General features: G+C 45.8%; 3 protein-coding genes across 4 annotated transcripts; 2 read left to right on the top strand and 1 right to left on the bottom strand.

The window, feature by feature from the left end:
- Window positions 1-1,071: 1,071 nt before the first annotated feature.
- On the bottom strand, window positions 1,072-3,128 carry LOC136492510 (uncharacterized). Its single transcript, XM_066488502.1, has 4 exons — window positions 2,947-3,128; window positions 2,657-2,743; window positions 1,440-1,651; window positions 1,072-1,343 (listed from the first exon to the last, which is right to left on the bottom strand). The coding sequence occupies exons 1-4, from the start codon at window positions 3,126-3,128 to the stop codon at window positions 1,336-1,338; spliced, it is 489 nt and encodes a 162-aa protein (XP_066344599.1). The 3' UTR covers window positions 1,072-1,335.
- A 2,235-nt stretch (window positions 3,129-5,363) lies between these two features.
- LOC136494665 (early nodulin-like protein 21) lies at window positions 5,364-6,375 on the top strand. The gene is made up of 2 exons (XM_066490836.1): window positions 5,364-5,669; window positions 5,783-6,375. The coding sequence occupies exons 1-2, from the start codon at window positions 5,486-5,488 to the stop codon at window positions 6,118-6,120; spliced, it is 522 nt and encodes a 173-aa protein (XP_066346933.1). The 5' UTR covers window positions 5,364-5,485; the 3' UTR covers window positions 6,121-6,375.
- Window positions 6,376-6,679: 304 nt separating this feature from the next.
- Window positions 6,680-11,966, top strand: LOC136494089 (uracil-DNA glycosylase, mitochondrial-like). Of its 2 annotated transcripts, XM_066490233.1 has the most exons (7): window positions 6,680-6,992; window positions 7,111-7,331; window positions 8,327-8,485; window positions 9,053-9,083; window positions 10,496-10,631; window positions 10,823-10,906; window positions 11,513-11,966. In XM_066490233.1, the coding sequence occupies exons 1-7, from the start codon at window positions 6,770-6,772 to the stop codon at window positions 11,577-11,579; spliced, it is 921 nt and encodes a 306-aa protein (XP_066346330.1). In that variant the 5' UTR covers window positions 6,680-6,769; the 3' UTR covers window positions 11,580-11,966. The 2 variants fall into 2 exon arrangements, with proteins under 2 accessions (XP_066346330.1, XP_066346331.1); XM_066490234.1 differs by lacking the exons at window positions 10,496-10,631; window positions 10,823-10,906; window positions 11,513-11,966 and adding an exon at window positions 8,563-8,604 and having other exon boundaries at window positions 9,053-10,455.
- Window positions 11,967-12,326: the final 360 nt, after the last annotated feature.

Here is a 12,326-nt window from a genome sequence, read left to right as displayed (position 1 = left end):
AGAAAGGAAAAGGAGAAAAGATAGGGTTCCAAGTGAGAAAAGCGCAGGAGAAGAGGATCTCGTCTAAACAGGTATAGAAACAAATTCAGTCACTAGGTAATTGCCCGTACATTGCTACGAGCACACAAAAATTGAACAAAATGTCAATTCTTTCATCAAACAAATATAATGCATAACTAATGAGCAATCCACAACTAATATGTCTAGAAATCACCATCCCTCGAATTAATTTGTGGTTACGGTGTATTCGGCCATGTCCATGTTTGGTTCCATGGTTCCATCAGCGAGGCTCGCTTCACCTTGCCTATCGAGAATCAGCGCTGGGAACATGTGCTGGCAAGCTTTTCAGCCATTTCGCTTGCTACCACGGGCGAGCTATATTGTACTTGTGTAACAAATATCCAGTCAGTATTTGGAAAAAAAAAAAATGAACAGCTGGACAATTGTCGTGTGACAAATTTGGCAACTCTTCCTATATAGTGAAGGTCGTTGCAGTTACAATTTCACCAAGATAGAACCACCATCCACATTCCATTAGAGCATTCTAAAAAAACGTGAAATTCTCATGTGTGCGTATGGGGAAATTTCACAAAAAAAAGTAGGCCACTGTAACTTAATGGTAATTCACATGCATGTAAGCTGTCATTGCAAAATTTTCTACATAACAGCAGGTAGCTGTCCTCAAGTCTAGAGGAGCATAGCATTAGCAGTGGCTCATGTGCTTTAGTTTGTTCAGTCAGTGGCCCTGAATACTCTAATGAAAAACAGTTCAAAAGATCCAGAACTGTTGCCTCCTGTCAATAACCATTGTGGATTGTTGTTACCTCTGGAAACAGTTACGTAGGTTCCTGTTGCAGATCATTGCAGAGTGCAGTGATGATTATAAGGCATCCAACCTATGAGTACTACTCAAAGACGGTTCAAGAAAAATTTCAGAGAGGCATCCAATTCCAACCTGTTGCAGATCCAAGCAGAGGTATCCTCCCGGAAAGGATTCTTCGCCCCGCGCGACCACGATGCTGGGCGCCCCGGTGAACTCCGCCGGCTCGGACGAGGAGATACAAGCAGACAGAGTGAAGGGAGGATTGAGGAACGAGATTACATACAGCGTGCAGCACGAACATGAGACGCTTTATTAACAGACAGGATTTGCTGAAACATACTACAATCTACACTGAATCAGTAAGCAAATCTTCATACCAAGTATTTGCTGAAATATACTACAATCTACGTACACTGAATCATACTAACTAGTGCTTGCTTAAATATACTACTGCTCTAGCAGCTAACAAGCTAGAACAGTCTTCCTCTTGAAACTTCGCGAACATCAGCAGATCAGTCACCTGAAATGCAAGACAAGTGTTTAATCAGTGACTTGACCCACCGGTCATTGCAACGAACTAGACAGAAACAACACACTAGCTAGTGTAACAACTTACCCCGGCGACAAAACAGCACGTACAGCAGCCGCCCGAACGCCTCTATCCGCGTCAGCCTCCTCCGCGGAGGTAGCGGCTCCCCGACCACCGCCGCGGCCCTGCGCGCCTGGATGGCCCGGTAGTCGCGCCGCACTCGGGCCACAAATACGGCTCCGACTCCAACTCCGAGTACCCACACGACAAGCAACCACGCACGGAGCTCCATCGACGCGCTGCCCAAACAAAAAACGCGCGGGGGATGAGGCGGGGAGGGGGAGGAACAGGAATGGGAGTTTGTGTGGTGACGTAAACAAAAAAGTGCCTTGACAAGATAGCATTCTGAAATGACATGCTGCTGTGTATCACTGAAAACATATTTTGAGCAGAGATGGAACTACTTCTAGCCATGCATATGCATGCTGCTTTAGCTGAGCACAAGCACAAGCTGGCCATCACATGTGCAAGAAAGTAATCATATATGATTAATTAAAATGTAGCAGCAGCAATGGCAACTGATCTAATTCATCTAAACCTATACACAATTCTTGATCTACTGCATCAATAGGCAATGCAAGTCAATTGCATCTCAAACATATATGCTGCAAGATGAGAAAGTAATTAGACAGACATAGCTACTTAAGCCCATCATCAGTAAAATATAAGTCGTAAGTTCAGCAAATTGGAGCAGCAACCCATCACCCATAATATTGCATAAATGATAGATGCAAATATTTGCACACAATTACCCTTGCGATTTTTCTTCAACACTTGCTCTAATTGCCTAGTCGATTCCAAGTGCTTTGAAGAAAAAAGATTGACCAAGATTTGTTGCCTAGAAAACCAGAGAAAAAACAGCAGGTTTTGGTTTAGATAATTTATTAGATACTAGTAGTAGGCTAGATAAACAACATCATAAGCAGATAATGAGAACGTTCGTGGTGTAGTATTTGCAGCCACTTGTAAACAAGATTACAGGCAGAAAATTATAGGCATGCAACACAAATTATAGGCAGAAAATTATAGTTCAACTCATTTATAAAAACTTGTGCTCAGTCATGTGGTTTTCAGTTTTCATCAGTAGACAGTTTCGTGGTTCATGTGGCAGAGCTTTTGGTTTTGATTTTCTGTTACCCTATGAGCATAGTACATAAACCTGCGCGATTTTAGATGTGTAATTTACTCTGTCCGCAGTTTGCTTTTGCTAAGAGAATTGGTCTTGATGTGATCCAAAGCCATACCTGAAAATCACAGAGGCATGCTGTTCGTTTCTTGGAACTGGGCATAGTCGTGGGGAACAAAAGCAGAAGGGAGCAGCTACCAATAATCTGCCAAAAAGCACGTACAAAAACAAGTTGTCACAGACTGAAATTTTAAGATGGAAAAAAGATATAACCTGCTCTCCGCTGCACCGTGGGTTTAGCGGCGGCGAGAGTAGGAGAGGTGGGGCGGCGGCGGCGGAATGGTGTCAGGCGTGGGAATGCAGAGGGGAGCCTACACGAGATGGCAAAGCAATGAGCGCTCCTCCTACCTCCGGCCGTCCCAATGCCGCAGCTTTATCGACGGACTGCGGGAGGCGCGGGCAGGACTCAGGAGCGACGGACTGGAGGAGGGAGTCGAGAGGTGGTGGAAGGAAGGAGAGTGGGTGGTAACTGGTAAGCGGAGGGGAAAGGGGAAGGGGAAGAGGGAGGAAAGAAGAAGGAGGCGGCCCATCATGACCCATGGGATGTGGTCACTGACGCGTTCCCCATTTGCTGTCGCGCGTGCACGTGCACGTCTTGGCACGATGCTCGTCACCTTATCTATACAATCTATACAATAGTATAATAAGCATCTATACAATAGTATTGTATAATAAGCGTGCAATCCAAAAACTCCGTCTCCTCTCACATAACACTGTTACCGGCACAGTCAACGCGCGATGTGTCTTCCCTGCTGAACAGTAACGGGTTTTCATAAACAGTAACCAGGTTTTGGAACAGTTACGTGTTGCTATGAACAATACTTACCCGTTACGGAACAGTACCACCCTGTTTTTCCCTCTTTTTTTTTTGACGCAATACAAATATTTTTTCCCCACTGTTACCCGCGCAAAGCGCGGGGTTCCCTGCTAGTTCGTATAATAATAAGGAAACGCGGCAGTATTCTTGCCGGATGTTAGGATCAGGAGCTATGTTTGGCCCCGTTTAGTTGGCAGACCAAGCTGGCGCCGCCGGAATTATGGTTTACTGTAGCACACTGCAGTATTTCGTTTGTATTTGGTAATAATTATTTGATCGTTGACTAATTAGACTCAAAATGTTCGTCTCGTAAAGTACAACCAAACTGTGTAATTAGTTTTTGATTTCGTCAACATTTAGTACTTCATGCATGTACCGCAAGTTTGATGTGACGGGGAATCTTCTTTTTGCATAGTGCCAAAATTTAGATTTTGAGGTAACTAAGCTTTGTGAAAAGCGCGTGCACAGTGTAAATAGCTCTGTGTTTACTCCGTGTAGCTTTTCTCACTGCACTGCAGATTGGTGAATCTTTAATTTTCACATAATAAATAATAAATTGGCCCACTCACCCACCGCCACCATGAAGCATGTATGTCACGTCGTAGATCCTCATTGTTGTTGAGGCCTTGAGGGCCCGCAGCATGCGTGTATATATGCTAATACATATATGCATCAGCGAGAAGCTCTCGGCGAGACGTGCAGTATGCGTGTATATGCCACAAGACCGGCCTGGCAGCTCCAAATACCAAACAAAGCGAATATGTTTGTATGGCGTTTCACTCATAACAGTTCGCCGATACGCTGAAATTTAATGAGAAGCGGGAGAGGGGTAAGATTACATACCTATACGTCAAGTGTGTAGAAGATTGGATGGAGATTATGGGCACCTATTTTTTTCTAATGTAAGGGAGTTAGAGAATGTTGGTACATGCTGAACATACACAATATGCCTTCTGACTTGGATCATGTCCTTCAGGGCAAGACACCATCATGAAAATTTGAAATTTAGCACAAAAGATGAAGCTGAAAGTGTTGGTGTTGTTATGAAGATAGTGGTCCGCATGAAAGTACGGGGGCCAAAATGTCTAGACCAACAGAAAATTGCAGTACAACCAATTCTTATTTGATGGAGCTTGAAAAGTTGTCCAACCAAGAGAAACCAGAATAAGTTGTGTCAATTCCTAGATGGAAGTCACCACCTGTAGGCTATTGCAAAGTAAATATTGATGAGGGGGATGGGGATTTGTGGTAAAGGGGTCAAATAGTGAATTTCTTGAAGCTGGGGCAGGGAACTTGACCCGGGTTTCGGGAACTCTGCCAGCTGAAACCTTTTGTCCAAATGAACCCGGAGCAGGTGCCACAACTTGGCAAGTCAAGAATAATTTTGGAGACGGATACAGCAACCCCGGGGACAACTCTTACATCGACAGAGAATGACCGAAGCCCGAATGGCTGCTTGTTTAAGCAGATTCGAGAATTTATGTTTTCTAATTTTGTGTATTGTACCATCTCTATCTTCTCTAGATTATGTAGTAACATGGTAGCACACAGTTTAAGTTTAGCTGCCCATGGGGCTTTGTAACTTGCAGCCTGATTCACATGTGTACTTAAGCCAGGCCCCAGACTTTGTTATGGCTCTGGTGTCCGGCAATTTGTCTGGAGCCAATGTTTAACGAAGGACTTCTGTTTTCTGTTTGGTAAAAAAAAAACGCGGTGGAGGCAGCCAAACATGGGCCGACGCCGATCCATGGCATGGATTCACGCAACCGCGCCTCTCAAAGCCCATCTCGAACGGCCCGGCAGCCGAAAATGAAGCAGGGCATTGGCAAACAACGGGCCGGCCCGCAACCGCAAGCTCCGCGCGCGCGGTCAACAGCATGCGAACCCGCCTGCGAGGCGGAGACAACCAACGCACTCTGGCAGTCCCCACGAGCCACGATCGACCCCCCCTCCGTCTGCTCGAGACCGTACGTAGCTACCACCCCTTTCCCCTCCCTATTAATTCGCTCTTCCTCTCGGCTTCGCAGCTGATCCGAACACACACGCGTACTACACGGCAGCTAGCGCGCGATGGCGAACCTCCGTCCGCTCGCGCTCCTCCTCGCCGTCCTCGGCTGCGCGCTGTGCCGCCACGCCGACGCGACCGCCTTCGAGGTCGGCGGCGACGACGGGTGGGTCGTGCCGTCGGCCAGCGACGGCGGCAGGTACAACCAGTGGGCGTCCAAGAACCGATTCCTTGTCGGCGACATCGTCCGTAAGAGATAGATTCATTCCCATTCGTTCGTTGGTTCCCTTGGATCAATCTGGCAAACGCCGTTAATCAATCTCGATCGCCGCCAACTCATGCATGGTCCGTGCCGCGTGCAGACTTCAAGTACAAGGAGGACTCGGTGATGGTGGTGACGGAGGCCGACTACGACAGCTGCCGCGCGTCGCACCCCATCTTCTTCTCCAACAACGGCGACACGGAGGTGGAGCTGGACCACCCGGGCCCCATCTACTTCATCAGCGGCGATACCGGCCACTGCGAGCGCGGCCAGAGGATGGTCGTCAGGGTCGTCGGCCCGGGCGCGCCCCCGCCGGCGCCTCCGAGCCCTCCGGCCCCGACTGGCGCCGCCGCTCCAGCAGGCACCACCGGTGGCGCGCTGGCCGGCGCCATTGCAGCCGTGGCCATGGCGTTGCCGGTCGTCGTGATCGGCGTCTGAATGAATTCGCTCGAGGGGCGATTAGGCGCGGGCTGACTGGCTCGATCGAGAACGGCGTTCGTGCGAGTTTGTGATTAATGGCGCTTTTCCTTTGTTTGTTAGGCTTGCGTGTTTTTCGTAGATGAAATTAGTGGTGAGTTTGTGGTTGCGCGAAGATTTTTTTTTTGGATTTTTTCCCTCAAAATTTGTATTGTTTCGACTGTATTTCACCGCGTACACATATGAAGAAATGACAAAAATATTATACCGTTGGCGTTTCAACTTGGAACCTTTCTTTTTTTTTAGCAAAACTTGGAACCTTTCTGCTTTCACAAGGGCATGCATGTCACATTCTGCAGCACTTGTGCGTGCCAGAACATGGACTGGCCCGGTACGGCCCAAGATACTCCAGTGGGCTGCCACATTCTGCAGGCTGGAAACCGTATGCTCCGCCCCCGCGTCATTTTTTCCTGTCTCGTGGGCCGTGGCAGCAGCAATTCCGCCCCCGCGCGCTCTCTTTCTTCCTCCTCGCAACGCGCGGGCGGGCGCGCGATTCATTTCACCCTTCCCCGAACAAGTCCTCCCAAAACCCCCCAAAGCGAGGGAGAGCCGTGGCTGCTGACCAAACCCCCTCGCCGCCTCCTCCCGAAATTCCTCCAATCCGGAGCCAATGGCGCCGTCCCCTCCCACCCCGACGGCACCCAAAACAATCGCCGACTTCTTCGCGCGCCCCGCCAAGCGCCTCCGCGCGGGCACCGCCGCCCCTGCCGCATCCCTCTCCTCCAATTCCTCCCCTTCCTCACTCTCGCCGGAGCAGCGCCGCCGCGCCGACACCAACCTGGCGCTCGCCCGCGCGCGACGCAACCTCCGCCTCGCCGAGTCCAAAGCGCAAGGTACCCGCGCTCCCGTCTCCCCCTCCCCCTAGGGTTCCGTCTGCGCGTACAGCGCATTCCCGTCTGTTCGTAGCTACTGACGGACGCTGCTCTGGTTGCGGGGATGGATGGGTTCCAGCGTCGGGTGGCGCGCCGAAGCTGGAGGAGCTCCTCGTGGAGGAGACGTGGGCGGAGGCGCTCCACGGGGAGCTGCGCAAGCCATACGCGCTCGAGCTCTGCCGCTTCGTCGCCCACGAGCGGCTCCACGGCCCACTGCCCGTGTACCCGCCGCCGCACCTCGTGTTCCACGCGCTCAACGCCACCCCGTTCGACCGTGTCAAGGCAGTCATCATCGGTCAGGTATAGCTTGCCTGCTGCTACCGTATATCATCTCTGGTGACCACCAGCATTTTGTGCTGATTTTTTTATACTTGATATCAGCACGCTAAATTGATTAGTTTTCTCTATGCTATTATTTCTCATTTGTGGGGAAATTTGTAATGGAATCGTGAATAGATGCATGGTTTGTGGTATCTGTACTGCACTCAGGGGTTGGCTAATTGCTTGGATGATCATTTAGTTACAGTAGTGGTCTATTTTTGTTCTAGAATGATGTGGGAATTTTTTTTTTCTTGGTCTACTTTCATTAGCATTGGCACATCAAGTGATTCCAAGGGCATATTCCTTTTTTTTGTATCCTTCTATCACGGATATTAAGCATCACAGTCTGATTTTGTCCAATATACCAACCCTTCTTATTATGCAGTGGTAATGTGTCACAGTTCTGGTAGTGCAACACCCACTTTTTTATTTGATTATTCGATGTGTAAAGAGGGCTCAGTTTGTCTGACTGTTATCCAATGTTGGTGTTGTCTGACTCACGATAAACCAAAACATGGATAGACCAATCACACATGTTGGAAATACTCGTGTCTTTTACTATGCAACAAGATCTGTTAGCTCCTGATGATTGATTTGAGCATATGCTGCTTGTGTTTTTGCTTTGTTTGAACTTATTGCATGGTTTTGGATGCCATAATGTCCATGTATGTGGTTTGTTTTCCTGTCATGCTGCTAGCCTGATTTGTACTAGAATTATTGTCAAAATGCTACTATTTATTGCCTCACCCTTCCATTCAGCTTTTATTGGGTTACACTTTATAGTCTGGTGCATTGGGTGTTGAACAAACCATATGTTTTTCTCGTCGTACTCAAATCTACTTAGATACCTCATCTTGTTTGCAATAGGTTTGCATTGCATTTGTCATCTACGACATAAACCACGTTTCACCTGTCAAGTTTAAAATGCATCTATTATTCCTCAGTGCTCATACTGTAGCATGCCTGCTTTTCAGGATCCATACCATGGCCCTGGTCAGGCCATGGGGTTGTCTTTCTCAGTACCGGAGGGGATAAAAATACCTTCTAGCTTAGGTAACATTTTTAAAGAGCTCGAAAAAGACCTAGGCTGCACTGTGCCATCACATGGAAATTTGGAAAGATGGGCCGTGCAGGTAACATTATTTAATATTCAATCTTGTTGCAAAAGAGGATATATGCAATTATACATTGATATATCATGAATTATTAGGGGACAACAATTTACAAGGAGAAAAAGTGTTATACTCTCGCAGTGAGTATTAAATACAAAGAATCTGCTAGTATTGACTTAACATCATGTATCTTATAATGTAACAAGAATCGAACATCAATTTGTATGTTTCTAGCACAAGCTTGATGTGATACGGACGCTATTGAATTATTTAATTTCCTGATTTGGCTATTAATAGCTAAGTGTGTTCACTAGAATGTGTTAAGAAGGTGGTGTGAAATCTTAAATAACAGGGTAGCAGTTAGCAGTATAAAAATTTAGAAAATAAAGTAGCTGCTGTGGTCAAATTGATTTAGTACTTAAACTGAGGGGTAAACAAAAATTATGGTGTTCCTATCCACCTATTCCTTTACCTCCTTACATAGTTACCTATGAAAATGTATTTGTCACATGATGCCATTTTTTTTCACTCATCTTTGCTTCTTGAAATATTTATTAATTTAGAACAAACAACATGTGTATGATGCAGGGTGTTCTTATGCTCAATACCGTCCTAACTGGTATGATTATTTCCTCCATTAGAATAAAAGATCTCCTTACCCCCCTTGATTCTTATCAAAATCTACAATCTTAACCAAACTGTGTTATTGTGAGCTGTTTTATATGACTACATTTATGTTGTGGTTCAACTTAAATGTGTCTCACTCTGTTCTTCTAGTTGCAACTCTATTCAGTATTATTATGCATTCCTGTAGCTTGATTCAAATTATATTTCTGCACACATGATTGAGCCTTGGAAGATTCTGAATCATCTTTTATTCTTTTTATTTAGTTCACTCCTGTAATCGCTCCTAAATGTAGGCTTAGATTTGCCTTGTCTCTGCATGGTGTTTGTTACACACCAGGGGTGTGCTGTGCGGGGGATCAAACCCTCGTCGGTCCTCCCCGCACTTGGGAGCTTACCACTGGGACGAAGGCTCATCCCCAAAGATGCTCCTGTCTCCACTAAGGGAACCTTACTAGTTACTACCTGTCGATTTTCTGTGATATCAAGTTATTTATTTTTTCTGTAAACTTAATGTGCACTAGCAACACTCCTCTGAATGATCCCTGCTGAAAGCATAACATAATGTGACAACAGCCATGATTCTATACAGCTATTTTATTTCCAATGACAATTGTGTTATCTGCACATTCCTTGTAAAGTTTTTTTTAGAGTTCCATGGAAAATAGCCCCTGCATGTGGTGCTGTGCATTACCAGAAGGACCAGAGTACAGCATTGATCCGGTTCATACATTTGCTGTAGGTCTAGGCCCAGTCAGCATATAATAGAAACTAAGCGAAAGAACAGCTACCATCGTAGCTCACACCCACATGCAGAACAGATCCTTTTAGTGATAACACCAAACTACATACATTTCTGCATGAGATTGGCACACGGCTCGGAGTGTACCATTCCCATTGTCTGTTCTTCATCAGAGATGGCCATCTTCTTCCCCAGAGACCGGGGCTCTCTAGAATGGACTGACAGGTTGTGAGTCAGGAAACACCAGCCATCAGTGAGAGCTTCTCCAGCCTTGCCACTAAATCCTCCAGCTTGATTCCTTATAAAGTTGTAATCCTTCAGCCATGTTGAATCAAGTACGTATGACAACATTAGGGAATTTTTAGAGTAACCCAAGTTCAAGAGAAAAGTTGCCAATATACCATGTCTGAAGCCTTATGTTATCAAAAGACCATAGAGCGGTGAGAATGACAAGTGGTCAAAATGCAATTTTGCCAATGATATCGGACTAATTTTTGCTTAGCATAGTGTTTATAATAGCATAACCTTGATCTGTTCTGTGTTGTAACTTGTCATCTTTGTTATCTTGATTCCCTCTAGCTTTATTCAAATTCATACTCCTACCTGTTATTTCCATTCTTGGGGATTATATCTTGTGTGATAGAAAGACTAGCTTGTCTTACCAGTGAGGGAGCATCAAGCCAACTCACATGCCAAGAAAGGATGGGAGCAGTTTACAGATGCAGTCATTAAGACTGTATCACAAAAGAAATCAGGATTAGTGTTCCTTCTTTGGGGAAATTCTGCTCAATCTAAGACAAGGTAGAGGCTTTATTCTACTTCTGGTAGACTTGAGCTCAAGTTCCAGCTCAGAGCATGACCAGACATATTTTTTTTCCTTTCAAATTGAATATTATGTGTTTCATTTCCTACTTAATTGAGCGGCAGAGCTCCTGCCATTTCCTTCAAAAAAACATTATGCAATTCATAGGGTGTATGTTTGTGCGTTGCAGATTGATTGATGAAACAAAACATCACATTTTGAAATCTGCTCATCCATCAGGCCTGTCTGCAAACAGGGGTTTCTTTGGATGCAGGTTTGTTTCTTCTCACTGAATAAACTTCCTCTTCCTCCAATACTGTTTTCCTGACTAGAAAAGGACTCAACCTCACCCAGTCACCCCCAAAGAAAACAAACAAAACAGATAAAAAATGTATATATGATGACACTTTGGTAGCAAAATTAATGAAGGTTCCTATCATGTATATTGTTGAATTGATTGTTTTGTTGGCCACAATAGTACTTATTTCATTCTATACCGTATGGATTCTAAACAGACGGCTGGTGTCTCTGCTATTGCTGAAGTGCAGTGGGTTTATAATGATTTATCCTATGAAAAAAATATTGAACTCCACCAGCACCGCATGTAATGCTATTGCCGGTACATTGCTTTTGGCCGTCATGTCCTGTCTAGATTTTTGCCAACTTGATGTTACTTTTGCCTTTTCACTTACTAGCGCTAATGGTTACAACCGTGGGTGCATTAGCTGAGTCACCTGATACATGGAACGTCGATATGATCTCCTCAGCATCTCAAATCCTGTTCATGGAGCCCAATCCAAATAAATGAAGTGCTACTAGCTTTTGCTGTAATTATCCTTGAATCTTTTCTCACGTGCTACTGTGGTTTCATGATTCCCAGGCACTTTTCTAAAACAAACCAGATCTTAGAGAAGCTGGGGCTATCTGCCATCGATTGGCAGCTCTAGAAAAATTCCAAGACGACATGTGATTTCTCTGCTTGAGCTTGACAACCACCGTTGCAGGAAGTGGAGCAGAAGCACATGCCTCAAGGGCCATCCTATTAGGTCAAGATTTTGTGGCGACTTTAAATCATACCTGGCCGATTTGGATATGAGTGCTTAACTCTACCAACGCTTTGTACAGCCCTTCTTTTGTTTCGTGTCTTGTCCTGCTTTATTTACTTTGGCACCCAATTGTTCTGGCAATTGTGGTTGTCGTACGTCGTGCAACTACTTTGTTTGGCACTAGGACACGCCCATTTGGGCTGCCTTGTTAGATCTGGTCATCTGACGTACTAGAGCTTAACAACCACCCTGCCCGTACATGTTTTTAATCACCTGTTCGTTAGTTGGTTTCTGGGCTGATAAACTCGACTGGTGCTGGTTCGTTGTGAGAGAAAAACACTGTTGGCTGGTTGATAAGCCTAGCTGAAATCAACCAGCGAACGGGCTGTATGTGCATAAAGTCAGATCGTCCTTCCTCATTTGGGATCACTTTGTCTAGCAACTCTCGTACTCCCAAAGATCTGCTCGTAGACTCGGCACCAACTCTTGGATCATACGAAATCTGAGTGCAGCGGAAAAGGGCAAGCCTTTTCTTCCTTGCTTACCCTGAAACGAAGAGTGCCCTGTCAGCTGTCGCGCTACGTTAAACCGATACGTACACGTATTCCGCGGCCAATCGGCTGTAACGAGCCTCGCGAAAGGGTGCAC

Source organism: Miscanthus floridulus, chromosome 11, assembly GCF_019320115.1.
Source record: "Miscanthus floridulus cultivar M001 chromosome 11, ASM1932011v1, whole genome shotgun sequence".
Classification (NCBI taxonomy): domain Eukaryota; kingdom Viridiplantae; phylum Streptophyta; class Magnoliopsida; order Poales; family Poaceae; genus Miscanthus; species Miscanthus floridulus.
The sequence above is the reverse complement of the archived record's forward strand: the minus strand, read 5'-3'. Positions and strand labels throughout refer to the sequence as shown.

What these genes read in the sequence shown, in the direction of transcription:
- LOC136492510 (XM_066488502.1), bottom strand. Translation starts at nt 3,128, where the DNA reads ATGGGCCGCCTCCTTCTTCTTTCCTCCCTCTTCCCCTTCCCCTTTCCC. An exon ending in CGGCATTGGGACGGCCGGAG is followed by an intron (nt 2,744 to 2,946) that starts GTAGGAGGAGCG and finishes GCTTTTTGGCAG; the next exon opens with ATTATTGGTAGCTGCTCCCT. An exon ending in CATGCCTCTGTGATTTTCAG is followed by an intron (nt 1,652 to 2,656) that starts GTATGGCTTTGG and finishes TTGTTTGGGCAG; the next exon opens with CGCGTCGATGGAGCTCCGTG.
- LOC136494665 (XM_066490836.1), top strand. Translation starts at nt 5,486, where the DNA reads ATGGCGAACCTCCGTCCGCTCGCGCTCCTCCTCGCCGTCCTCGGCTGC. An exon ending in CCTTGTCGGCGACATCGTCC is followed by an intron (nt 5,670 to 5,782) that starts GTAAGAGATAGA and finishes TGCCGCGTGCAG; the next exon opens with ACTTCAAGTACAAGGAGGAC.
- LOC136494089 (XM_066490233.1), top strand. Translation starts at nt 6,770, where the DNA reads ATGGCGCCGTCCCCTCCCACCCCGACGGCACCCAAAACAATCGCCGAC. An exon ending in CGCCGAGTCCAAAGCGCAAG is followed by an intron (nt 6,993 to 7,110) that starts GTACCCGCGCTC and finishes GATGGGTTCCAG; the next exon opens with CGTCGGGTGGCGCGCCGAAG. An exon ending in AGGGGTTTCTTTGGATGCAG is followed by an intron (nt 10,907 to 11,512) that starts GTTTGTTTCTTC and finishes CATGATTCCCAG; the next exon opens with GCACTTTTCTAAAACAAACC.